General features: G+C 47.2%; 1 protein-coding gene across 1 annotated transcript in view; it reads left to right on the top strand.

The window, feature by feature from the left end:
* The window catches only part of plxna1a (plexin A1a), a 463,752-nt gene that overhangs the window by 352,859 nt on the left and 83,871 nt on the right, over window positions 1-27,022 (top strand). The window contains 1 exon segment of the mRNA XM_056274696.1: window positions 25,629-25,780. Within this exon segment, the coding sequence (XP_056130671.1) occupies window positions 25,629-25,780 (152 nt within the window).

Here is a 27,022-nt window from a genome sequence, read left to right on the forward strand (position 1 = left end):
CAGCTGAGAAACCACTGGTGGCCCCCGTAACCTCAGCCATGTCCCCTGAGCACTGTGTGCCCAACTCATTCTCGATGTATGTCAAGGAACATCAAAAATGGCCTGCAAATGTGCCCAGGAATGTTTAACAAAGCTTAAAAAAAGGGTGAAAGTATCAAGAGAGGATCATGCTGGTGATGTGCTGCAGAGTCAAGTCTCGTGGGGCTTGTTGGCATTAACTTTAGATTTTTTTCATCGTGAGGAATAACTTAATGGTTAACTAATCACGGCAAGAATTAGCCAAGCTAGCTACATCCTGGACAGCCTCATCCCTGTTTGATGCTGGGAGCAATATACCCCGTGTAGGAATTCACCTCAAACGGTGTCGGATTATTTGAGGGTGAAAGCAGAGAAGGTCGTTTTTGTGTTACTCTAGGATCAAATCTCTCATCCAGTGGGTTATTCTTTCTGAGAGCTCGTGTAATAATGAAAGAAGGTCTCTTCTTTCTGCAGTTAAGGAAGATCAGTTAATGCTGGCAGCGTATAAGATCGTCCTACTAGTCGTATTGATACAGAGTGCAGGGCAGGTCTTTTTTCAATGATTCCTACCATTCTGTAGGCGCAAAGAAAAGCAAGATAAGATCGCTTATGTTAAGCATACATTTATTTACTACATCCATCCGTTATCCAAGCCGCTTATCCAAATTCGGGTCGCAGGATGCTGGAGCCTATCCCAGCAGTCAGTCTTTGGATGGCAGGCAGGTAGACACTCTGGACAGGCCGCCAGTCCATGACAGGGCCTATACAGTCACACCAAGGGACAATTTAGTATGGCCGATTCACCTGACCTACATGTCTTTGGACTGTGGGAGGAAACCAGAGCACCCAGACGAAACCCACGCAAACATGGGGAGAACATGCAAAGTCCACACAGAGGACGACCCCAGGGCTCGAACCTAGAACCTTCTTGCTGTGAGGCGACCGCGCTAACCACTGCGCCACCGTGCCGCCCCTGAGCTTAATATTAATATATGGCCTTAATATAGGAAAAACATAATTCAAACTTCAAAATAAACGTAGTTAAGTTAATATAATACTAAATCCGACAGATCGCTTGCGAAACCCGTCCTAAGCTGCTCAGAAGTGTTCATACATTTGAGTAGCGATGGGCATCATTACAGTCTTAATGGTATTGCTACTCTTACCGATACTGCTTATTGATCCGGTACTTCAACGGTACTCTTATCGGTTATTTTTGTTATGGAAAGGAAACAACGTCTCCCCTGCTTTGCACAAAATCTATTCTATTTACCGCCATCAGCTCTGGTAATGGGCGTTGTATTTTCAGCAGAATTTGTTTCATTTCTCATTGACTTACAATAGCATTTACTACATCTCAGTTTATTTACTACATCTAAAACTACAACAAGACAGGTAGAACTGGTAACAGGACACGTGAAGAAAAGTGGGGAACTCGTAGGCAATTTTTATTCGGTACCATCAATTGGAGGACAAAACGGAGCCGGGCTTACGCACCAAAGCGAATTGTAGTCCGGGAGGCGAACTACAATCTGGAAATACGGTCTGCTAAAATGGAGTTTTTAAATGCGGGAAAATTAATGTGAGGTGTCGAATTCACTCTGTAAACTCGATCGAGTGAAAGTATGTTCTGATAAAACCATCACATTGGATCTGAAGAATAAGCACCAGTATGTTTTTGTCCGTGGGTGCGCAAGTTAAGTGAATTAGTGATAATTGTCACAAAATCACTTTATTGTGCTTGCTTTAGTACTTGTCATGACGTAGTCTTGCTAGGCTGCTATCGTCTTGTGGACGTAGACACAAGCCGCATCAAAATGCGACACTGCTCTGCTACAAATGATAACAAGCTACACCTTACCAGCACCCAGTCTGCAGGGGGCGGTATTTACATACACACTGGCCACAACATAACACTACGTCGCTCGTGTGTATGATATAAGCTAAATTGGCTGGTCCACGTGGCTTGAACGGTAGTTTCCCCTGAATGCCAAGGCCCCATTCTGTTGTCCAGCCATTATCACTGTTTATATTTCTACTGCTGTTACAAATAGCTGCTAAGTATCAAAACCTCTGGTATCGCACACTTCTAAACACATGTAGAGACTGGTCTTTGAAAAAACAACAATGTTACAGTAATATTTTGTTTTGATACATTATTATTATTATTATTATTATCATTTTATTAATGTTATTATTATGATATATTATTATTAATAATATTATTATGATGATTTTGATACATTAGTATTATTGTTATTATTATTATGATTTTGATACATTATTATTATTATGATACATTTGATAGTTCTCAAACAAGTCAGCCACCTAATGATGGCGTGTCACCGTAGAGACAAATGGTAAATGGGCTGCATTTATATGTAGCGCTTTTCTAGTTTACCGACCACTCAAAGCACTTTACAATGTATGCCTCACATTCACACACACATGGTGGAGGCTGCCATATAAGGTGCCAACCTGCTCATCAGTTAAGTGTTCAGTGTCTTGCTCGAGGACACTTCGACATGCGCTCCGCAGGAGCTGGGGATCGAACCAGCGACCTTCCGATTACTAGACGACCTGCTCTACCTCCTGAGCCATGCCGCCCCTAGACAAGACCATTGTTGGGCACCGGACCCTGTCAGTTTTGTCTACTTGCACCTTTATTAATGGGACTTTAATGACTGGCTTGACTCCATAATGGCCGTGGCACCATGGTGGGAGTTTTCTGTTAAATGCACGGAACTCCTCAGTGCTCAACAAATCTGATGAATCCTTGATTGACTGGAAAAACATCTTCCACCCTTGAATCAGAAGTAAAAAATCAATAGCACTACGTTTTTCCTGCATTTTTTTTGACAGTAACAATATGATGAAAAAATACTACCATGATTGGAGTATTTATTATTGGAGTATACTGAACCTCCTGTTTTATCAGTCGCTGAGTTGACTGGCACACTGTTTAAAAAATGTGTACATGGTACAGTTATACACTACCGTTCAAAAGTTTGGGATCACCCAAACAATTTTGTGTTTTCCATGAAAAGTCACACTTATTCACCACCATATGTTGTGAAATGAATAGAAAATAGAGTCAAGACATTGACAAGGTTAGAAATAATGATTTGTATTTGAAATAAGATTTTTTTTACATCAAACTTTGCTTTCGTCAAAGAATCCTCCATTTGCAGCAATTACAGCATTGCAGACCTTTGGCATTCTAGCTGTTAATTTGTTGAGGTAATCTGGAGAAATTGCACCCCACGCTTCCAGAAGCAGCTCCCACAAGTTGGATTGGTTGGATGGGCACTTCTTGCGTACCATACGGTCAAGCTGCTCCCACAACAGCTCAATGGGGTTCAGATCTGGTGACTGCGCTGGCCACTCCATTACCGATAGAATACCAGCTGCTTGCTTCTGCTCTAAATAGTTCTTGCACAATTTGGAGGTGTGTTTAGGGTCATTGTCCTGTTGTAGGATGAAATTGGCTCCAATCAAGCGCTGTCCACTGGGTATGGCATGGCGTTGCAAAATGGAGTGATAGCCTTCCTTATTCAGAATCCCTTTTACCTTGTGCAAATCTCCCACCTTACCAGCACCAAAGCAACCTCAGACCATCACATTACCTCCACCATGCTTAACAGATGGCGTCAGGCATTCTTCCAGCATCTTTTCATTTGTTCTGCGTCTCACAAACGTTCGTCTTTGTGATCCAAACACCTCAAACTTGGATTCATCCGTCCACAACACTTTTTTCCAGTCTTCCTCTGTCCAATGTCTGTGTTCTTTTGCCCATCTTAATCTTTTTCTTTTATTGGTCAGTCTCAGATATGGCTTTTTCTTTGCCACTCTGCCCTGAAGCCCAGAATCCCGCAGCCGCCTCTTCACTGTAGATGTTGACACTGGTGTTTTGCGGGTACTATTTAATGAAGATGCCAGTTGGGGACCTGTGAGGTGTCTGTTTCTCAAACTAGAGACTCTAATGTACTTATCTTCTTGCTCAGTTGTGCAACGCGGCCTCCCACTTCTTTTTCTACTCTGGTTAGAGCCTGTTTGTGCTGTCCTCTGAAGGGAGTAGTACACACCGGTGTAGGAAATCTTCAATTTCTTAGCAATTTCTCGCATGGAATAGCCTTCATTTCTAAGAACAAGAATAGACTGTCGAGTTTCAGATGAAAGTTCTCTTTTTCTGGCCATTTTGAGTGTTTAATTGACCCCACAAATGTGATGCTCCAGAAACTCAATCTGCTCAAAGGAAGGTCAGTTTTGTAGCTTCTGTAACGAGCTAAACTGTTTTTGGATGTGTGAACATGATTGCACAAGGGTTTTCTAATCATCAATTAGCCTTCTGAGCCAATGAGCAAACACATTGTACCATTAGAACACTGGAGTGATAGTTGCTTGAAATGGGCCTCTATACACCTATGTAGGTATTGCACCAAAAACCAGACATTTGCAGCTAGAATAGTCATTTACCACATTAGCAATGTATAGAGTGTATTTCTTTAAAGTTAAGACTAGTTTAAAGTTATCTTCATTGAACAGTACAGTGCTTTTCCTTCAAAAATATGGACATTTCAATGTGATCCCAAACTTTTGAACGGTAGTGTATATACTACAGAAGCTGGGTAACGGGAAAAGTGTTAAAATGAATGTCCATGTGTAATATAACCAGTTTATATTCACTACAGTTGACTAACCCTCAGAACCAAGTCATCACAACTGATCTGGGCTCAGTCTGGAGTGCCGTATGCCATTTCTTAAGGATGATGTGCCAGTGGATATTGTGTAAATGCCTCCCTTTAAGTGCTGTATATTTTCACCCACTGTGTTTGATATAAATCCAAAAAACTCACTGATATAGGACCAGGTCATGGACTACAAAGCTCTTTAGTAGTGAAAAATAAAATCACAGAGGTTATACTGATTTTGTTTTAGGATTAATTTGATGGATATAACCTTGCACATTCTTACCCATTAATTACATCCCCGGTCATTCCAGGCAAGGAGAAAAAAGTTTGGTAATTGCATCCCTTGCTGTTTGCTGGCCGCTGTGAGCTGCCGTTGGGCTTGCATGAAAATCAAGAAAAACGGCGTTGGCGTCCTCTACACCACAAACCACTTTTGTTTTGACGTCCCCACCAGGTCCCATGATATAAAACAGTGCACCTCCTAGAACACACATTATAAAATAGGCAGATTTGTGACAAGCCAAAACTTGATTTACTAGTCAGAAGAATACATAGGCTCCTTTAGTAATTACTACTACTACTACTACTACTACTACTGTCAGCTACTACCGTTAGGGAGCGCCACAGCGGATCACCCGTTTCCATCGCTTCCTGTCCTCTGCATCTTCCTCTGTCACACCAGCCACCTGCATGTCCTCCCTCACCACATCCATAAACCTCCTCTTTGGCCTTCCTCTTCTCCTCTTCCCTGGCAGCTCCATATTCAGCATCCTTCTCCCAATATACCCAGCATCTCTCCTCCACACATGTCCAAACCATCTCAATCTTGCCTCTCTTGCTTTGTTTTCAAACCGTCCAACCTGAGCTGTCCCTCTAATATACTCGTTCCTAATCCTGTCCTTCTTCGTTACTCCCAGTGAAAATCTTAGCATCTTCAACTCTGCCCCCTCCAGCTCCACCTCCTGTCTTTTCATCAGTAGCATTGTCTCCAAACCACACAACATAGCTGCTCTCACTACAGTCTTCTTTAGCTCTTGTTGGTGCTCTTAGATAAGATAAGAAACCCAAAGAGGCATCCATCAACAAAAGCACATAGTGTTTTCATTCAGTGTCTGGCAGAATATTTGGTGTGCTTCCAGAAATGTAGCGAGCAAAAAAGTTCACAGACGGCTCCTCAAAAACCGTGCTTACTCAGTTTACACGAGTTTCCATTTTCCCCTTGTTCTATAATCCAATCCTGCATTGTTATATCCTTACTGGCATATAAGGTTGAGATATGGACAAGATGCCTAGGGAAATCAAAACTCTACTGGAATCCTTAAGCCTAAATGATCCATCCATCCATCCATCCTTTATCCAAACCGCTTATCCTGCTTTCAGGGTCGCGGGGATGCTGGAGCCTATCCCAGCAGTCATTGGATGGCAGGCGGGGAGACACCCTGGACCGGCTGCCAGTCCATCACAGGGCCCACACACACACACACACACACACACACACACACACATTCACACCTAGGGACAATTCAGTATGGCCAGTTCACCTGACCTACCTATAAATGATATAACCTTTAACATGGTACTTTTAAGCTTCTTGTCGAATTTCCAACTTTTCATTTTGCTTTTGTAAGTTCACTTCTATATTTGGCTTTAACTTTGCACAGCGAAATCTCCTCGTGCAGTTGAGGGTCTGTGTTCCCAGAATGACAGGTTCATTAGCAAAGCTGCCAACTAACTCGGGTTCACCTTGACCCTGTAGTCACATTTACACCACACCTAGTATCGGGCCGAGAAAAATGGATGTCGTACTTTAAATTACTTTGGGGTGCAGGATGTGTTATAAGTGCAGTAGGACACTAATAATGATGAAGATGATGACTGTGATGATGACTATGATAATATTATAGACCTGATCAGACTCGTGCTATAATCTCTTTGTTTTTTTGCTTGTTTGTTTTTTTTTGGGGGGGGGGGATTTTTCCCCCTTTTTCTCCAGCCAATTACCCCACTCTTGCTCCACCCCCTCGGCCGATCCGGGGAGGGCTGCAGACTACCACATGTCTCCTCCGATTCATGTGGAGTCGCCAGCTGCTTCTTTTCACCTGACAGTGAGGAGTTTCGCCAGGGGGACATAGCGCGTGGGAGGATCACGCTATTCCCCCCAGTCCCCCCCCCCCTCCCGAACAGGCGCCCCAATGGACCAAAGGAGGCGCTAGTGCAGCGACCAGGACACATGCCCACATCCGGTTTCCCACCCGCACACACGGCCAATTGTGTCTGTAGGGACGCCTGACTAAGCCGGAGGTAAACGGGGATTCGAACCGGCGGTCTCCATGTTGGTATGCAATGGAATAGACCGCCACGCCACCCGGACGCCTTATAATCTCTTTCTAAACTTTTTAATTGTTGTCTCACGGTCTGGAAGAGAAGGGGAAGGGATTTTCTGACTCTACCACAGCTAATGGGCCCAACTCATAGTTTCATTGCTTTTGACTCCTTACACTGACAGAAATATATATATAGTGTACAGCTGCTTGTTCATGTGTTGTGTTTCTGCACAGATAAATCTGTTTCAGTTAGATTGCCTTAACTGTATCATTGCATGAGTACTTACTTATGCATGAGTACAATGACTGGTATATGTTACTGGCAAAGAGAGAAGAGCCCTAACAGAAACCGATAAAGGGAAATCTGATTTTGGAGTATTTGTAGTGAAAATGTCTGCTTTACACCAAAATATAACATTTAACAGACTTGAAATGACTCACAATATCGTCTTTACAATGTGTTTTTGAACTGTGGTTGTAGGTTTTGGGGATTCTAGTCTTAAACCAGTTTAGGATTCTCTTACGTTGTAATAGATTTTTTAAATTAGAGGCAGCTGTTTTTTGATCGTTAGGTTTGATTGTTGGCGGCACGGTGGCGCAGCGATTAGCACGGTTGCCTCACAGCAAGAAGGTCCTGGGTTCAAGCCCCGGGGTAGTCCAGCCTTGGGGGTCGTCCCGGGTCGTCCTCTGTGTGGAGTTTGCATGTTCTCCCCGTGTCTGCGTGGGTTTCCTCCGGGGGCTCCGGTTTCCTCCCACAGTCCAAAGACATGTGGGTCAGGCAACTCGGCCACACTAAATTGTTCCTAGGTGTGTGTGTGTGTGTGTGTGTGTGTGTGTGTGTGTGTGTGTGTGTGTGCTTTGTGATGGACTGGTGGCCTGTCCAGGGTGTCTCCCCACCTGCCGCCCAGTGACTGCTGGGATAGGCTCCAGCATCGATAGTGGATGGATGGATGGATGGATGGATGGATGGATGGATGGATGGATGGATAGGTCGTGCCATTGTGTCCCTGAGCTGTGAAGACAAACACAATTTTGTTGGCAGCATTTCTCATTTACTGGTGTTTTCGGTGTTTCACGGGAAACCTTCAAAGTTTTGCTCTCTAGTCCATTTAGTCATTTCAGACATATTCAGTTGAAAAGAGTCAGACCAGACCTTGGCCTTTGTGGGGCCCCTGGAGAGGTTTTGGCCTGGCCCTTCCCCAGCTGAACAAGTGCGGCTCAGATGACCTCAGCTCAGAAATGTTTGGATGACTTTGTGGAGTTGGCGCTGTGTGTGTGTGTGTGTGTGTGTGTGTGTGTGTGTGACAAAAGAGGGGGCGTGTCCCTCAGCAGCTAAAAAAATGTAGCTGTGCTGAATCACGCATCCACCACTTAACCTTTTCTTTGGTCACTTGGGAATCGAATGTCTTTAGCATCGTGGCAGAGTGAGTTTGATGCATGTGGCACTTCGCTGGCCGGCGATGAGAAGGAACACACTTCTCTCCAGCTGTCACACGTGTGGCAGCAGGCAGCGTGGCCCAGATCTACATGCTGTGGCACGGTGCTGAGGAAGGGCGGCGTGTTGGTCAGACAGACGGCGGGACGTTGGCAGCAGGTTATGTGGCAGGTTGCAGGCGAAACACACAAAGAAGGGAAACAGATTTCAGCCAGGTCACAAACAAGAGTAGGGATGGCTGGACCTCTAAGGCCCACAGGTAACATAGACAATCTGTCCTGTCCAACCCTGGCTGTGAGCTGCCCTGTACTGGGATCAGAGGTGGACACCCCGGCTTCAGAAAGTAAAAGTCCTATCATGTATTTGTCCCAGCCATTCACTAAACAAGGTGAGTTCACTCTACCTGGCTGAAGAGTTGTGCTAATTACATTCAGCTGGTGCAGTGTATATATGGGTGGAACAAATATGTGGCAGGACTTTTACTTTCTGAAGCCGGGTTGTCCACCTCTGACTGGGACTGACGTCTGATGAGGAACAGCCAGGAAGGCAGGTGACCGAGTCAGGAGGAGGTTTACTCACTGGAGGCATCTGGTGGATAAGTGAATGAATGAGAGAGAGGATGAGGAAGCAGTGTGCACCGTAAAAGTCAAAACCACCGCGTGTCCAGGTAGTGGTTGCCTACCAACACGGAGATCGCAGGTTCGAATCCCCGTGTTACCTCCGGCTTGGTCGGGCATCCCTATGGACACAATTGGCCGTGTCTGCAAGTGGGAAGCCGGATGTGTGTGTTTGTCCTGGTCGCTGCACTGGCGCCTCCTCTGGTCGGTCGGGGCGCCTGTTCGGGGGGGGGGGGGACGGGAACTGGTGGGAATAGCGTGATCCTCCCACGCGCTACATCCCCCTGGTGAAACTCCTCACTGTCAGGTGAAAAGAAGCGGCTGGCGACTCCACATGTATCGCAGGAGGTGTGTGGTAGTCTGCAGCCCTCCCCGGATCGGCAGAGGGGGTGGGGCAGGGACCGGGATGGCTTGGAGGAGAGGGGTAATTGGTCAGATACAATTGGGAAGGGGAAAAAAAGGGGGGGGGGGTCCAAACCATCTCTGTGAAATATTGCAACGACACACTTTCTCACTGGAGACCTGAACCGTAGATATTTTGGTTTGTGAACTTCATATGTGTATATATGGATATAATACACATATATCCATATATACACATATATATTTTATAGAGACACTTTAGGATCAAACACTGTTACCAGCTCATATTTTGGGCCATTTTGGCCGGGCAGTGTGAATTTCTCACATTGAATAATGACCTAAGTTGAAATGATAGGGAATTCATTACTCGGCGGTGACAGTCAGTTCTGCCGAATAAGGTATTCACCCCTTAACGCTCATTAACGACCCTTCAGATCACAGGCGTTGAGCCTGTGGGTGCTCGTAACCCACCGCATAGTTCGAGAAGCCGTGGGGAAAGCCGATCAAAAAAATTAATGAATAAATAAGTGTAACCGGTTATTTTCTTAGCCGGTGCGGGATTCGATACGAGGTGTACTGCGCCACAAGGCGACATCACTAACCGCTCGGCTAAAGGGTCAGACTTGTTAGCTAGGGACTAACGTGTCTTATTAGTAAGTAAGTAAAGAAATAAAAATTACATCTTTTAAAAAATCTGCATCTCTTTATTATCACACACATGGCGAAGTGTTGGGCTGTGAATGTGGCCAGTGTGTGTGTAAACACTACGTTTATGTGCACTGTTTAGTCGAGCTATGGTTATAGCTCCTGTAACCAGGTTAAAATTAATGTTTTTATTTTATTTTGTTTGAGTATGAAATATCACCAAATCCTGTCTGTGTGCTGTTATTTGTGTTTACTACATTTTAATTTATGTCATTATTTACTTTTATGTATGTTTTCCAACGACCGTCATATACGTGTACTGTCGCTTTAAGAGAGAGGTCTTGTGGGTACACGGAAGAGGGAACGCGGGAGAGGCCATTTTTGTTTTGTGGGAGGAGTCTCAAGCAGCAATCGAGCCGAGCCACGCGTGTTTCTTACCGTGGGACAGTTTTGCTGGTTGAGGAGAACGTAACCTTGAGTATCCCTGTAAGAAGATACTGCAAGCTGTGGGATAAAATACTTGTTTATCCTTTCTTACATCGGAGTCCCGTGGACGGTTTCTACTTCTAACGCACACGAGTGGAGTCCGGGCAGTGGTTGAACTTCGACCCCCACGTCCGTAAGAAACACCGCTCCCGCTGGAGGACTGGACGGTTGTCGAAGGGTTTGAAACCAAAATAAATGGCAAGGTGGGCCAAATAGAGTCCTGTGTGTCCCCGCTCCTTCCTTGATCATGATGATGATGATAAGGATGAGAGTGACGGGCATGCAGCAGGCTGACCAGCAAAGAACAGCATAGGACTGCCCCCGTTACATTGGTGCCGTGACCCTCCTGGATCCTGAGAGCGACATCAGTTGCTCGCCGCGGGAGGCTGCTGTCGTCATCAAGCCCCAGACGTCCTCAGGTATTTCTATAGACTGTACGCTCATGTTACAGTGGACTGGAGTTGAGCTGTGTGGACACTGGACAGTCATAGCTGTGGTTACCATGGACTGGGCTTGTGAACAGGACATTTGTATATATTGAAGGAAGAAAAACACACGAGAAAAAAAAGGAAAAAAAGGTTAATGTTGATGTGATTGAAGGACTCGTGTGAATAATCTATTGATCTAAACTACTGGATATGTGCATATGTGATTAATCTATTAGTGAATTTGTTGATTGTGTGTGATTGTTTCAATCTCTTAGTGATTTCTAGATTCAATTATTTAAATGAATTGAGCTTTTCACTTTTTTATTTTATTTTTTATTTTATCTGAGTGTTAGAGGTAGGAACATGGCAGAGGGTGGTTCGTACGTAGGTGGGGGTAACATTGCTGATCAGGATCTTTTGGATCGCCAGTGTGGTATGGAGAGGGGGTACCAGTTAGATGTGGGTGGGGGTTTACGGCTAGGTGTAGGTAGGAGTTTCGGGCAGCTCTTAGAGGGCGGGGAACCAGACACCAGAGCACCAGGACCTAGAGACCCGACCACATTTGGCACTCCTCAGTTCACCTCCACACGCTACATAGAACGGGCCAGGCCAGGTATCAGCGAAGGGGCTGTGCTAGGTAACAGCGAGCAGCCAGTGGGTGAGTTAGCCACGCTCATTACTCAGTTAGCAGAGAAGATAGGAGAGTCAATCACTGCTAAGCTGCAGGAAAAACAAATGCTTAGAAACACACACACAGACAGTGCTAGGTCTGCTGAACAGCGTTTGGAGACAGCTCCTAGTGTTAGAGTAGTAATGCAGACAGACGCTAGGGAGCCTCCTATTTTCAGGGGCGATAGCTCTGATAAGTTTACAGTTCATGAGTGGGAGAGCCTTATGACTTTGTATTTGAGGAAGCGAGCCATTCCAGTTAGTGAGCAGTCACATGAGATTCTAGCTAAGCTTATGGGGAAAGCAGGGGACGTGGTGAGGATAAAGCTGCGCAACACATCTGTCGACCACATAGCGAACCCCCACATTATTTTTGATGTACTGAAGCAACACTTTAGTGACCTCACATACTCGAGCATGCCCCTGGCGGACTTTTACAGTACGCTGCCCAAGCCAGGTGAGGACGCTATGGAGTATTGGATTAGGCTTAATAAAACAGTGGAGGTGGCTGACGAATGCTTTAAGTGGCAGGGCCGTAGTATTGAAGAGCCAAGCCACGAGGTAAGCATGATGTTTATCAAACACTGTCCAGATCAGTCTCTTGCCAATGTTTTTAAGTTCAAGTCCGCATTGAAATGGTCTGCTAGCGAGATCCAGGAGAGGCTTGATGAGCACATGCTGGAGAGGAAGTCCCGTGTTGCTGCAGGTGGACAACGTGAAGCAGGCGCGGTAGAGCGTAGGTTCCATTCACAGGTTCATGTCCCTGTAGTCGACATGGCTCCCGACTTGAACACGACCGTGCCGGTGGTGCCATCTCCCGTCCCGGCTCATGCGTCATCTCCTATACCATTTTGTGCAGGGTCTCCTACACCGTCTCCCGCACCGTCTCCCGCACCTGTCTCTGGCGGTGATGACTATATGAGGAGTTTGGTGAGCTTGCTAGACCGTTTGGTCACAATGCAGACTCAGGTTCCAGTTAGCGCTGCAGTCCGGACACCGACGCTGACTCAACCGCCAGCTAACGCCGCAGGGCGGGTGCCAGACGCACCACAGAGGTTGTGCAGGGTTTGTAAGTCTCCGGATCACTCCACATTTTCCCACTGCAGCCGGGAGAACCGATGTATAAACTGTTTGTCTCCTGGTCATTGGAAGAGGGACTGTCCTCACCCTCAGCCGCCCAACCAGCTCCGTTCTCAGCCTGGTGGAAGAGCTGGTCATCAGTCTCGTCCGTTAAACTACTAAACCCACACCTAGAGAGGGATGGTGTGGGTAATGTAGATGTATCCCTCACTGATGTCTCCGACCTGGCTCACTTGTATGAAGACAAGTGTGCCAAAGCACCTCAGGGTTCGCGTATGGTCATTCAGGCGACACAGAGGATTCAGGCTTTCAGTGACTTGTTCTATGCTCCTGTTCTTGTCAACCAGAGTGTGCAGCTTAATGGCATGTTGGATACTGGCTCTATGTCATGCAGTATCAGTGAAAATGCAGTAGAGAAGCTCCGCTCTGGGGGTGTTTTACCTGAGAAGCAGCAGCCTGAAGCGAACATTGTCTTGATTGGCTGCGGTGGTCTGGAGACTAGGCCTGATGGTTTTTATGACCTCAACATGCAGCTTTATGGTGTTTCCTTTGTCATACCCACTCTGGTCGTGCCCGGTCAGCATGATGATCTGATAGTCGGCACAAACGTCATTAAACATGTGGCCCATGTACTCAAGAGTGGTACTGAGTACTGGGACATCGCGTCCAGACAGGAACATCCGTCTAGTCCTGACGTTGAACAGTTCTTGTCCATGTTCACGAATGTAGAGCGCTGGAGGGGTGGTGCAGTTCCTGAGAAGATAGGTACTGTTAAGCTCACCCAGGCCGTGACACTCTTACCGAGGCACGAGCACTTAGTCTGGGGCAGACTTCCTGCTAAGGTGCCTATGTCAGCTGGAAGCACTGTTGTTGTGGAGCCGACAGACTCCAAGGCCATGCCACGCAGTGTCCTCGTAGGTCGACTTGTCACACCGCTCTGGGGTGATAGGTGGGTACCCATGACTGTTGTCAATCCATCTGACAAAGCCATCACACTGAAAAGGAACTGCAAGTTGGCTGATGTGTTTCCATGCTTGGCGATTGAGGACTTTAATGTTTTCCAGGGACTGCAATCAGTTGCAGGGAGGCATGAGTCCAACGCCACAGATAGTGCCTGTCCCCCTGTCCAGCCGGCTAGGAGTTTGTCAGAGCTCGGACTCAGTGACATTGACCTCAGCTCCTGTCAGGTTAGTGAGGCATGCAAGTCCCAGCTCACTCAGCTGCTCACCGAGTACCATGACATCTTCTCCAGGGACTCTCTGGACTGTGGCGAGGTCACAGGATACACACATCGCATCCATCTGGTGGATGAGCGCCCCTTTCGCTTGCCCTACAGGAGGGTTCCCCCAGCCCACTATCAGAAGTTGAGACAGGTTCTCACTGATATGGAGGAGAAAGGGATTATCCGGAAGTCCTCGAGCGCATACGCTTCACCGCTGGTTATGGTATGGAAGAAGGATGGCGGGCTTCGGATCTGCACTGATTTCAGATGGCTGAATGCTCGGACCTTGAAAGACGCTCATCCCTTGCCACACCAGTCGGACTGTCTTGCCGCGCTGGGTGGTAACTGCCTCTTTAGTACGATGGACCTCACCTCTGGCTTCTTCAACATCCCAATGCATGAAGATGACAAGAAGTACACTGCTTTCACGACTCCCCTTGGGTTGCATGAATACAATCGCATGCCACAGGGCCTTTGTAATAGCCCTGCAGCCTTCATGAGAATGATGATTGGGATCTTTGGGGATCTGAACTTCACGAAGCTTTTGTGCTATCTTGATGATCTTCTTGTCTTCGCGCCGTCAGAGGTTGAGGCTCTGTCGAGGCTCCGCACTGTGTTTCAGAGGTTGAGGGAGAACAACTTGAAACTGGCTCCGAAGAAGTGTCATCTGCTGCAGAAGCGGGTGCGGTTTTTGGGCCACGTGGTTGATGGCGGAGGTGTGTCTGTCGATCCCTCCAAAGTAGAGGTCATCTCCAACATGACAGTGCAGGATCTCATGGAAGGTGATGGGTGCACGCCTTCTGTTCGTAGGATCAAATCTTTCCTTGGTATGGTATTTTACTACCAGCATTTCCTCCCGAACTGCTCCTCTGTGGCTAAGCCCCTGTTCGCCCTTACAGCTGGACAAAAGAGGAGAGGGAGGTCAGCTAAGGATAAGAAGCCCCATGGCAGCTTCCGTAAGCTTACCTCCGCAGACTGGACGGTGGAATGTGGGGAAGCATTTGATCTGTTGAAGACGATGTTACTGGAGTGTGTGGTGCTTGCCCATCCAGACTTTGAGGTGCCTTTCATTTTTTCGGTCGATGCGTCTTTGGACGGACTCGGCGCGGTGCTGTCTCAAGTGCCCCGAGGAGAGTCTAAGGCCAGACCTGTTGGTTTTGCAAGCAAGTCCCTCAGTGCCTCACAGCGGAAGTATCCAGCTCATAGACTGGAGTTCATGGCGCTGAAGTGGAGTGTTTGTGAAAAGTTCAGCCACTGGCTGAAGGGTCAAAGCTTCACCGTTTGGACAGATAATAATCCGCTGACTTATCTCCTAACGAAGCCGAAGCTTGACGCGTGTGAGATCCGCTGGGTGTCTAAGTTGGCGTCTTACACTTTCGATCTCAAACACCTGCCAGGGAAGAAAAACGTGGTGGCGGATGCCTTGAGTCGCGACCCTTTTTCCAAGCCCGTCAGTCAGAGGCTACTTAGGGAGCCCTACCCGGCCCTTGTTCAGGAAGCCGACGGGGTTGAGGGGGACTCTGTGCAGGATGTTTTCAGACTCAGTTGCCAGTCCCAAACAGTGAGTAGTGCGCGGTCTGGGTTTGCTTGTGATGCAGCTGAGGTCAGGGCTTTTTGTCAAGCCAAATGTGACTGGCCTGATGCATCAGTATTCACAGCACTCAGTTTGGTCCAGCACGTTCAGCATCTGTCGGGTGGTCAGGATACACTGCCAATGTTATCCACCGAGGAGCTCAGGTTGAGTCAGGAGCAGGACCCCTGCATCTCCAAGGTGTTGCCCTTTGTCGCTGTTCGGAAGCGGCCATCGAGACGTGAGAGGCATGGTGCTGACCAGAAGGTCCTCAGGCTGCTGAAACAGTGGGAGAAGTTGGAAGTCAATGATGGTGTCTTGTACAGGGTGACAAAGGACCCAGTGTCCAAGCAGAGGAGGTCTCAGTATGTTTTGCCTCTGAGTCTGAAAGACAAGGCACTGTCTGGCATCCACGATCACGCTGGTCATCAGGGCCAGGACCGTACTCTCTCTCTTGCAAGGCAGCGTTTTTATTGGCCTGACATGGAGAGGGATATCAGAGCATATGTCAGATGCTGTCGGAGATGTGTGTTTGGGAAGACCCCAGAGCCAGCTGCTTGCGCGCCCCTGGAGAGCATTAAAACCTCCGCACCGATGCAGCTTGTGTGTATGGATTTCTGGTCCGCTGAGGACAGTAAGCAGCGGTCGGTCGATGTCCTAGTGGTTACTGACCACTTCACTAAGCTTGCTCACGCGTTCCCCTGCGCCAATCAGACAGCGAAGCAGGTCGCCAAGAAACTCTGGGATCATGTATTCTGTGTTTACGGGTTTCCGGAAAGAATACATTCTGACCAGGGCACAAACTTTGAGAGCAACCTGATTGCAGAGCTTCTCAAGTTGGCGGGTGTAGCGAAGTCCCACACGACGGCCTACCATCCTATGGGTAATGGCGGGACAGAGCGTTTTAATCGCACGATGGGGAATATGCTCCGTTCCCTTCCGCTTCAGCAGAAGCAACAGTGGCCTCAGCAGATCCATTCTCTCACGCTCGCGTACAATGCCACTGTTCACGAGACCACGGGTTATGCACCTTTCTTCCTGATATATGGGCGTGTCCCAAGACTGCCGGTGGATGTTATGTTCAGGCAGGTTTTGCATGATCCTCACGTTGTTGACTATGACTCTTATGCTCAGTCTCTGCTTTCCTGTCTAAGGAGTGCAATGGAGATCGCTCAGAAGCACTCCACGGCTGAGCAGCAGCATCAGGCGCGACAGTACAACAGACATGCCAAGGGCACTGTCCTGTCTGTCGGGGATCGTGTTTTGGTTGCGAACCAGAGTGAGCGAGGGAAGAGAAAGTTGGCTGACAAATGGGAGAACGGAGTGTACACGGTTGTCGGTGTCAACCCCAATATCCACGTCTACAAGATTCAGGATGCAGAGGGGCACACCAGAGTGGTGCACAGGAACCGTTTGTTGGAGGTCAACTTCTTGCCCCTTCCTGAGTTAGATCAGGGTGAGGAGTCCAGTACGACCAGTCAGTTGCTTGACTGCGCAGAGTCCGATGAGGAGGACAGTGCAGATGGCCTGACGGTCTCAGGGGATGCAGTGGGGCTAGCAGTCTCATCACTTGGAGACTCGCCTAGATCTGAGTGGGCAGAAGCGGAAGAGTTCATTCCGTCTAGTCTGGTAGTCAGTCCTGTGGGGGCCACTGCTCAGACTCCACCCAACACACACGCACCACACAACACACATGCACCACACATAGAGGCATCACACTCACTCGATGTTGGTGTTATATCTCACACTGATTCGCACACAGACGCACCACACTCACTCGATACAGATGTTGCAGCTAGCACTGTCTCACGCACACAAGTAGAGAGCGATGGTCGGGTTAGGACACGCACAGGGAGGGTGGTGAGGTCAGTGAACAGGTTAATAGAATCTATGGCTCAGATGCCATTTCTACGGAGTGTGAGGGTTTGAACTTTGATGGAGGTTGGAGTCATTCAAACTAGTTTAATGTGAGTTATTAGGTGTCTATCAGACAGGGTTGTTTTAGGCCAAGTGCATGGTGTGGCGTATCAGGCGTCACATTGATCTAGGGGAATACTGAGACTTGATCAACCTCATTATTTTCTGAACCTCGTAACCGAGGTAGCTCCTAAGTTGACTGGAGGACTAGGTCCTTCTTTTCACTTGTGCCAGTAGTCAGTGATGGGCTTTTCCTTTCCTCTTTCTCTTTTTATCCTGCTGTCAGGATGTTGGTGAATTTCAGGAGGGGTGAATGTAACCAGGTTAAAATTAATGTTTTTATTTTATTTTGTTTGAGTATGAAATATCACCAAATCCTGTCTGTGTGCTGTTATTTGTGTTTACTACATTTTATTTTATGTCATTATTTACTTTTATGTATGTTTTCCAACGACCGTCATATACGTGTACTGTCGCTTTAAGAGAGAGGTCTTGTGGGTACACGGAAGAGGGAACGCGGGAGAGGCCATTTTTGTTTTGTGGGAGGAGTCTCAAGCAGCAATCGAGCCGAGCCACACGTGTTTCTTACCGTGGGACAGTTTTGCTGGTTGAGGAGAACGTAACCTTGAGTATCCCTGTAAGAAGATACTGCAAGCTGTGGGATAAAATACTTGTTTATCCTTTCTTACATCGGAGTCCCGTGGACGGTTTCTACTTCTAACGCACACGAGTGGAGTCCGGGCAGTGGTTGAACTTCGACCCCCACGTCCGTAAGAAACACCGCTCCCGCTGGAGGACTGGACGGTTGTCGAAGGGTTTGAAACCAAAATAAATGGCAAGGTGGGCCAAATAGAGTCCTGTGTGTCCCCGCTCCTTCCTTGATCATGATGATGATGATAATGATGAGAGTGACGGGCATGCAGCAGGCTGACCAGCAAAGAACAGCATAGGACTGCCCCCGTTACACTCCCATAGCTCGATTAGTTCATTAGTCCGACTACTGACTTTGGTCCCAGTACACATGCGCGGGAGGGAAATCGATTTACCGAGGGAGTCATGTGGCCTCCGCTACGATAGGTGGCGATATGCGCTCTTTCAGCTTGTTTGTATTGGGCCATTACCGGTTGACCTATTGCGTCACACACGCTGAGCACGAAACCGGGTTGTGGCCAGTGGTAGTTATTTTTGTGACGTTGTAGTTCGCCTATTCAAGGCGCTTCCGCCGAACGCGGATCTGCTCCGGCGTCCCTTTAAACCCCGTCCCGACCATCTGCTCGGCTACTTTTTTGAATAAGTCGCCATTTCTTGTCTTCCTCCCATCCATGCATTTTAAAATGTTCAGCTCTTTCAACCGAGTAAGCGTATACTCCGTCTCTTCATCCGTCCAAAAATGAGCTCTCGATGTTTTCGCCATGTTTGCAGTTACTGGCTTCCTCTTCTTGCGCCCCCTCCTCTTCCGGTTACGCCGTTCGACTTCCGGGTCAGGCTTGGCGCGCGGAAAGTTAGCGCGTACGCAGATCGCCTCGACCAGCTCCAGTCCGACTAAGGTGTATACGCGCAGAAGTAAGTCGACTTCCGATCGCGTTATCCGGGTGTGTTAGTCCGACTATTACAACTTCGATTTCTGTCGAGCTAACATGTTGACGTGCATGTTAAAAGGCCGGTTTTAGTCGGACTAACGCAATAATTCGACTTTTTAAGTGTCGCATAAACGTACTCGCGCCAGTCGCCATTTGCCGAGATATTGGTCCAGTTGCCTGAGCTAGTCCAGTCACTTCGGTTGTAGTCGTAAGTATTTCAGCTGGTTCTGTGTAATGAACGGCTCTTACTTTAAAGGGTTATCAAATGGGAATGTGTGCACCGTGACAAAGTGTGATAGCAAACACGTGTGAGCAAACAAATGTCGTGTAGTTCTTTACTCAGCAATATAAGTTGATCTCTTGGTGGCTTGGCACCATCTGATGATGACAAGAAATGACAAGAAATGATCCCTGTCCTGGTAACGACGCCCCCGGTGCACCGGTCTCACGTTTGATGATCCTTTGACCCTGTTGGTGGATTTAAGGCAGGGTGACGATGTTATTCCCACCCGGGGAAATCAACACATTCTATTTCAAAAATCTTTCAGTATTCCTAGTATGCCTGTGTAGCATTCCCCAGCCGGCCTGCGACTGACCACATGAGCTACATTCACAGTTTCTACAACTTTTGTCCTGCCATAGGACATGTGTTATGAGTTACCACTATGACCACAGCCGGAGCACGCACACACACACGCATGCATGCATGCACGTACGCATGCACCCATGCACACACACACACGGTATTGGGTAACCGCTGGTGTAAATGTATGTGATTTAATGTGGTTACTGTGTGGTTGGGGTTATGCAAGAGCAGTGCCACCACTGGGCTGTGTTCTAGTGACTGGGGGGAGCAAGTTCCTTTGCATTCACGGCATTCCTAGACTCAGCAGTCGAAGAATGAAAGCGACAACATGATGGTGAAGAAAAAGAAAAAGAAATGATTGAAGTCGAGGGAAAAAAAAACAGAAAAAAAACATTTCAGAGAGATGTTTAATTGAAACTATAAAACTTGACTGAGTACAGAATGTATTTCCCCATCTCAGTGGGAAGCTTTGTGCTACCATGGCCAGGAGTCACAGTTTATAGCTGCACATTCTAAGTGTATTAAAGTTAAACATCTTCAAGATATTTTCTTAAAATGGTGTACTGAAAAGATAAATATAATCAGTTATGCCCTGGGCAGGGTAGTGAATGGAGGGGGGCTGAGGTATCACACCGGAGTATTTGCTGCATCTGCCAGAAATGGGTGGCTGGTGCCAATATGTGGTACTGTTGCATCTGATCCCCCCCTGTATGATTTCTTAACCTAAAAGAGGTCCCATGTGGTGCCGTAGGGCAACATTTCTATTGGCGTGCAATATTTGTATGCGAGTTAGCTCCCTAGGTACGGTACATAATTATAGTGGTCCGCTAGGACGGTAGGAAATTTCAACATACAAGACTGATGGGATAGGCTCCAGCATCCCCACGACCCTGAGAGCAGGATAAGCGGTTAAGATAATGGCTGGATGGAAGTTGTATGTTATCCATTTTTGTTTAACCTGGTGGTAGTGTTACACTGTGTGGCATGGTAAAACTCCATATGAAATACATAGTAAAACCAAAGGTAAGTGTTATAATGTAGAATTTTTTTTAATCACATTACTATACAAACACTATAGCCATGTATTGCAACATTTCAGTAGTAATTATTATGGGAACCCTTTAGGAACACAAAGTACACTATAAAAAGTAGCATTTGTGTAACATTATCACTCCAAAAAATACAGAAAATACTCAAGTATTTTTTTTATAATACCAGCTATAGTATTTATATAGGAATGAGATGGAAAAAAAACCTAAAATGTTACTTTACTAACACTGTCAATCAAATGTTTAATCAAATTAATTATGCAATAGACTGTGATTAATCATGATTAATCACAAGTTGAAATTCAAATTCATTGTTTCTCTTTTTGTAAAAGTTGTGTGATGACATGACATGTTAATGTGGTAATAAAGCAAAATAAAGCAGCTGGAGGAATCAATTAAATAGACTTTACTGAATAGCATCACCTGAGCTTTTTTTTATATGAATGTGAGCAGACGGGCTATAGCAAAGTAAAAGCTCACCCAAATGACTATGGAAATCCATTTTGCTATTGCGTTTGTCAGTTTAGTTGATGTATTTCTGTTTTGGCTGCATTCAGCAAGTATATGTTGATGAACACCACTTGCTCTTATATCAGCACTAACACCTGCATGCTAACACCCGCATGCTAACACTGGCATGCTAACACCTGCACGCTAACACTAGAATGCTAACACCTGCAAGCTTACGCGTGCATGCTGTCACCTGCATGCTAACACCAGCACACTCAGCACCCAGATGGTACATCAGGTTTATTGTGCTTCAGTAAAGACATTTCTACACTGTAATATGTACAGTTCTTGTTTTATCTAAAGTTCCATTAGGAAGCTTTTTATTCCAGAATATACCATCTCAAATGCCTCATCACTAGTTGTTGTTCACCGTTAGATTGACTGCCTGCTGCTTCCGGAGATACAAGAGGAGTCTAAAGGGGAAATGTGATTCATTTGCTTTTTTCCTCACTATAAGTGATAAGCTATGCAAATTAGTTGCACTTGTTAACGTGTTAACTTTGAAAACCCTATCAAAGCAGGTTGAATCAGTTCATCTGGATACAACATTTACCATATACGTTGTATCCAGATGAACTGATTCAACCTGCTTTGATTTTCTTACCTGCATTATTGAGCATGCATCAAGACATTTTGAAAGCCTTGGATTTTACTATAGTCCATTTGTCGGGCCAGACTCTGAAAGAAATCCAAGATTGTAAGTGAAGTGCATTTCAAAAGATGTCGCATAAAATTAATTTATGCACGCTCAATAATCCAGGTAAGAAGATCAAAGAGGGTTGAATCAGTTCATCTGGACACAAAGTTTATGTAAACATTGTATCCAGATGGGGTGGCGCAGTGGTTAGCGCGGTCGCCTCACAGCGAGAAGGTCCTGGGTTCGAACCCCAGGGTAGTCCAAACTTGGGGATTTGCATGTTCTCCCCGTGTCTCTGTGGGTTTTCTCCAGGTGCTCCGGTTTCCTCCCACAGTCCAAAGACATGTAGGTCAGGTGAATTGACTGTACTAAATTGTCCCTAGGTGTGTGTGTGTGTGTGTGTGTGTGTGTGTGTGTGTGTGTGTGGGGGGGGGGGGCCCTGTGATGGACTGGCGGCCTGTCCAGGGTGTGTCCCCGCCTGCCGCCCAATGACTGCTGGGATAGGCTCCAGCATCCCATGACCCCAATTGGGACAAACAGCTTGGATAATGGATGGATGGATGTTTCCAGATGAACTGATTTGACCTTCTTTGTGTCACATAAAGTACATTTATTGGAAATATAAATGGCAGCAACACAGTGTTATGTTGTTCGCAAAATCTTTGCACTCGGGGTTTTTAAGCTTCTGGCTTGATGTTCCTCTGTGTATTTGTGTGTGTATATGGGGCGGGGGGGGTTGTGTATGATTCTGGTGTTATATTGCCGTGCAGGGGTGCCTGCAGGGTTTCATCTTAGGGTACGCACAGAAACCTGATCACGCACTCACATGCGCACGCACACACACACACACGCACACGGAGAGAGTGATGAGCGAGTGAAACGCCACTGACTGATTAATGAATAATTAGATTCGGCCTACCTATCTGAAGTTCACCCTCCTCCTCCTGGTCGCATCAAATTGTTTGAGCCCTTCCTCACTGTCTGTTTTCATTTCACATGGGTGTCCATAACGGCAGGTCCAGTGAGTCCACTATCTGTCCTCGTGTTAGACACCCCAGACTGTTAAATGAGTGCTCGTGGAAACCGGCGTAGTTATCAGGACTCTCAGCGCTCAGTGAATGTTGGGGTGGAAGTCTGCTGCGCTCTGCTCCTGACAAACGTCACTGCCGCTGGGTTGCAGAACATCGCGTTGCTTCCACAGGTCCAGCTCACCAGCCGGACCGGGCATCAGCGCCCCCTGTATTTGTGTTTCATCTCCTCTCACGAGGTGTCCGACAAGACTGCTCGTTTGTCCGGCGGCGGATACCGGCCTCTCAGCCGCACGCGTGCCGAGCACACTCGGTCCGTCGCTTCTGCCGTGAGGTCATCGATGAATGGAAGGAAGCTAACCAGTCAGATTTCCCAAAAGCGGGGCTCCCATGGTGCATGCCGTGTGCATGGCTGCAGGGCCCGTGTCGCCGTGTTTCTGGTGGGTTCTGTGGTCCAGACCTCCAGATGAGACTGGTAGTGTACGGCAACCCACTCCAAATGGATCTTTCTTTTACTCTGTTTCCATTTTTCTCTACCACTCTTCTCGAATCCACCAATGCCAACCCTACCCCCCACCCCCCCCAGCACCACCACCGCTATCCTTTTTCTTTCTTCTCTCGCTTTCTAGTAAATCCTGGGGCTTGGCAGCTAGTCTGTTTTTATTCATTTTGCATCAGAGTTTCATTCTTTTTAAACCATCTGAGGTCCTGTTTGCACAGCCCGGCATCTGGTGCCAGTAACACCCCTGGCAGCTTGATAGCCACCATCCTTGGTTGGTGTTCACCAGCTACAGGACATGGAGGCGTAGCGGCGTGCCTCCGCAGGCGCCTGAGGTTTGAATGCGAGTCAGCTTTCTAATAGCGGCCAGCAATCATGGCTGAATTGCTTTCTGCGTCTTTGCCCCCCCCCCCCTCTGTCTCTCGGTCTCTCTCCCTCTATCATGCGCTAATGTCTTGCCCCTCTCACTCACTCACTCTCTCGCTCTCTCTCTCTCTCCCTCCCTCTCTCTCTCGGTCTCTCTCCCTCTCTCTATCATGCACTAATGTCTCCCCCCCTCTCACTCTCTCTCTCTCGCTCGGTCTCTCTCTCTCTGTCTCTCTCTCTCTATCATGCACTAATGCCCCCCCCCCCCATCTCTCTCATATATTTTTGCTTACATAAATAGAGACTGTCATTGCATTCCTGGAGCGTTATAGCTGTTAACGAGCAAGCATTTTATTTGTTTGTTTGTTTATTTATTTATTTATTTTGGTGCGTTGGTGCCAGAGAGAATGAAGGGTGTGGTAACACAACGCTACCAACTGCATGTTCACCTCCAACCAGCGGGCTGCTGGGTAAATCCCCCATGCCGGGTTTCGGTGGTGAACCGGATGTCAGCCTCAGCTGCGGCGTGCTCGGTACCTCTCGTATGTAAATGAGGTGGTGAGTTCATCAGACTGTTTTTGTTTTTTTCTTAAGAGAGCGTGGCCGGACGAGTCTCGTGTGTCCTGACTCGTCCACGCTGTCAAGGTCCGCGTGCCGGTTCTGTCTGTGGCGGCGTGCTTCCACGGGGCCCCTGAGCTGCCGTTTCTGCACCACGCGGTCTGCCTGCCCAGCCAACCACAGCGGAGGAACAGGGCGCGGGACAGATTCCATGGAATTACCTCGTGATGCTTATTATGGGCTGCAGTAGCGTCAGCGTGTGCGTGATGTCCGCGCTTCCCTGCGTGCCGTCAGACGCCCGTGTTTGTGTAAAGGCGCGCGTGTGGCTGGCGTGCGTGCGTCTGTGACCGCCGCTGCCCATCAGTCACCATATTTGTTTTGTCATGCCGCACCTGTCGCGGTTGCCGCCCCATCATCTGGGCAGATAAATCACATTACAGTTGGGCGGCGCTACAGGCCGGGGGGGGGGGGGTGCGGGGCAGCCTAATGAGCTTCAGTTAGAGCGCAGAGGGGCCGCCGCTGCGCCGCGCTGGGCTCCTTGTCCCGCCACTTCCTGTTCTCTCTCGCACTCGTTTCCAGTTTTTTACAAAGCCAAGCAGTTATTTGTCTTCATTAAAGACTAAACTCGTTAGATTAGCGTTATTTTCTGATGTGTGTGTGTGTGTGTGTGTGTGTGTGTGTACGCGTGCTCCTGTGTGTGTGCGCGCGCGCACCTGTGTTAGCGTGTGTGTGTGTGTGTTGTGTTTGTATGTGTGTGTGTGTGTGTGTGTGTGTGTATTCTGTTTCTATTCATGTTTTCACATGCAGATTTGTGTGTGAATGTGTGTGTTGATTTCCCTACAGTTCATGTGTGTGTGTGTGTGTGTGTGTGTGTGTGTGTGGTGTAGGAACCATGGGTTTGTCAGTGTGAGTGTTTTTTTCGTGTTCTTCACCGGTCAGATTGTGTTGTTTTGAGCTGCACATGATGATGTGTGTTAGTTTCTGGAGGAATGTTTTCTCTGCAGTGTGGATGCTGATGTGAGGAAGTAACTCTCAGCCCATCACCACACCCCTCTTGTCCCCTCCAACCATCACGGGTCTTATACTGAGCTACTCCCCCCCTCTCTCCCCCCCTCTCTCCGTCTACCAAATATTCTGTACTTTTCTACCTCTACTACTTTTTCCATTCCCTTCTGATGTCAATGTGACCGCCTCTTTTGGTCTCTCCCCTTCTCTCCTCATCCCTCTTCTTTCTTTCTCACTTCTGTCTCTTCCCATCCTTTTGTACGCCCCCCCTTTCCCACTTACTCTGTATTGTTACTCATTACCCCCCCCCCCTCGCTGTCTCTCCTGCCCCTGTCCTCTCTCCAGATGTTCCCAGAGACGGGGCCCAGACAGGGGGGCACTAGGCTCACCATCCTGGGGGAGAACCTGGGACTGCAGTTCCGGGACATCCAGATGGGTGTCAGCCTTGGCAAGGTGCCCTGTGTGCCTATCGAGGAGGAATATGTCAGTGCGGAGAGGTGAGGGAAGATGGGACGGACACACACACACACACACACACATATGTATATGTATGTATATGTATGTATATGTATATATGTGTATATACACTACCGTTCAAAAGTTTGGGATCACCCAAACAAGTTCGTGTTTTCCATGAAAAGTCACACTTATTCACCACCATATGTTGTGAAATGAATAGAAAATAGAGTCAAGACATTGACAAGGTTAGAAATAATGATTTGTATTTGAAATAAGATTTTTTTTACATCAAACTTTGCTTTCGTCAAAGAATCCTCCATTTGCAGCAATTACAGCATTGCAGACCTTTGGCATTCTAGCTGTTAATTTGTTGAGGTAATCTGGAGAAATTGCACCCCACGCTTCCAGAAGCAGCTCCCACAAGTTGGATTGGTTGGATGGGCACTTCTTTGAGCAGATTGAGTTTCTGGAGCATCACATTTGTGGGGTCAATTAAACGCTCAAAATGGCCAGAAAAAGAGAACTTTCATCTGAAACTCGACAGTCTATTCTTGTTCTTAGAAATGAAGGCTATTCCATGCGAGAAATTGCTAAGAAATTGAAGATTTCCTACACCGGTGTGTACTACTCCCTTCAGAGGACAGCACAAACAGGCTCTAACAGGTACTATTTAATGAAGATGCCAGTTGGGGACCTGTGAGGTGTCTGTTTCTCAAACTAGAGACTCTAATGTACTTATCTTCTTGCTCAGTTGTGCAACGCGGCCTCCCACTTCTTTTTCTACTCTGGTTAGAGCCTGTTTGTGCTGTCCTCTGAAGGGAGTAGTACACACCGGTGTAGGAAATCTTCAATTTCTTAGCAATTTCTCGCATGGAATAGCCTTCATTTCTAAGAACAAGAATAGACTGTCGAGTTTCAGATGAAAGTTCTCTTTTTCTGGCCATTTTGAGCGTTTAATTGACCCCACAAATGTGATGCTCCAGAAACTCAATCTGCTCAAAGAAGTGCCCATCCAACCAATCCAACTTGTGGGAGCTGCTTCTGGAAGCGTGGGGTGCAATTTCTCCAGATTACCTCAACAAATTAACAGCTAGAATGCCAAAGGTCTGCAATGCTGTAATTGCTGCAAATGGAGGATTCTTTGACGAAAGCAAAGTTTGATGTAAAAAAAATCTTATTTCAAATACAAATCATTATTTCTAACCTTGTCAATGTCTTGACTCTACTTTCTAATCATTTCACAACATATGGTGGTGAATAAGTGTGACTTTTCATGGAAA

The sequence above is a fragment of the Lampris incognitus genome, chromosome 2, assembly GCF_029633865.1.
Source record: "Lampris incognitus isolate fLamInc1 chromosome 2, fLamInc1.hap2, whole genome shotgun sequence".
Taxonomy (NCBI): Eukaryota; Metazoa; Chordata; class Actinopteri; order Lampriformes; family Lampridae; genus Lampris; species Lampris incognitus.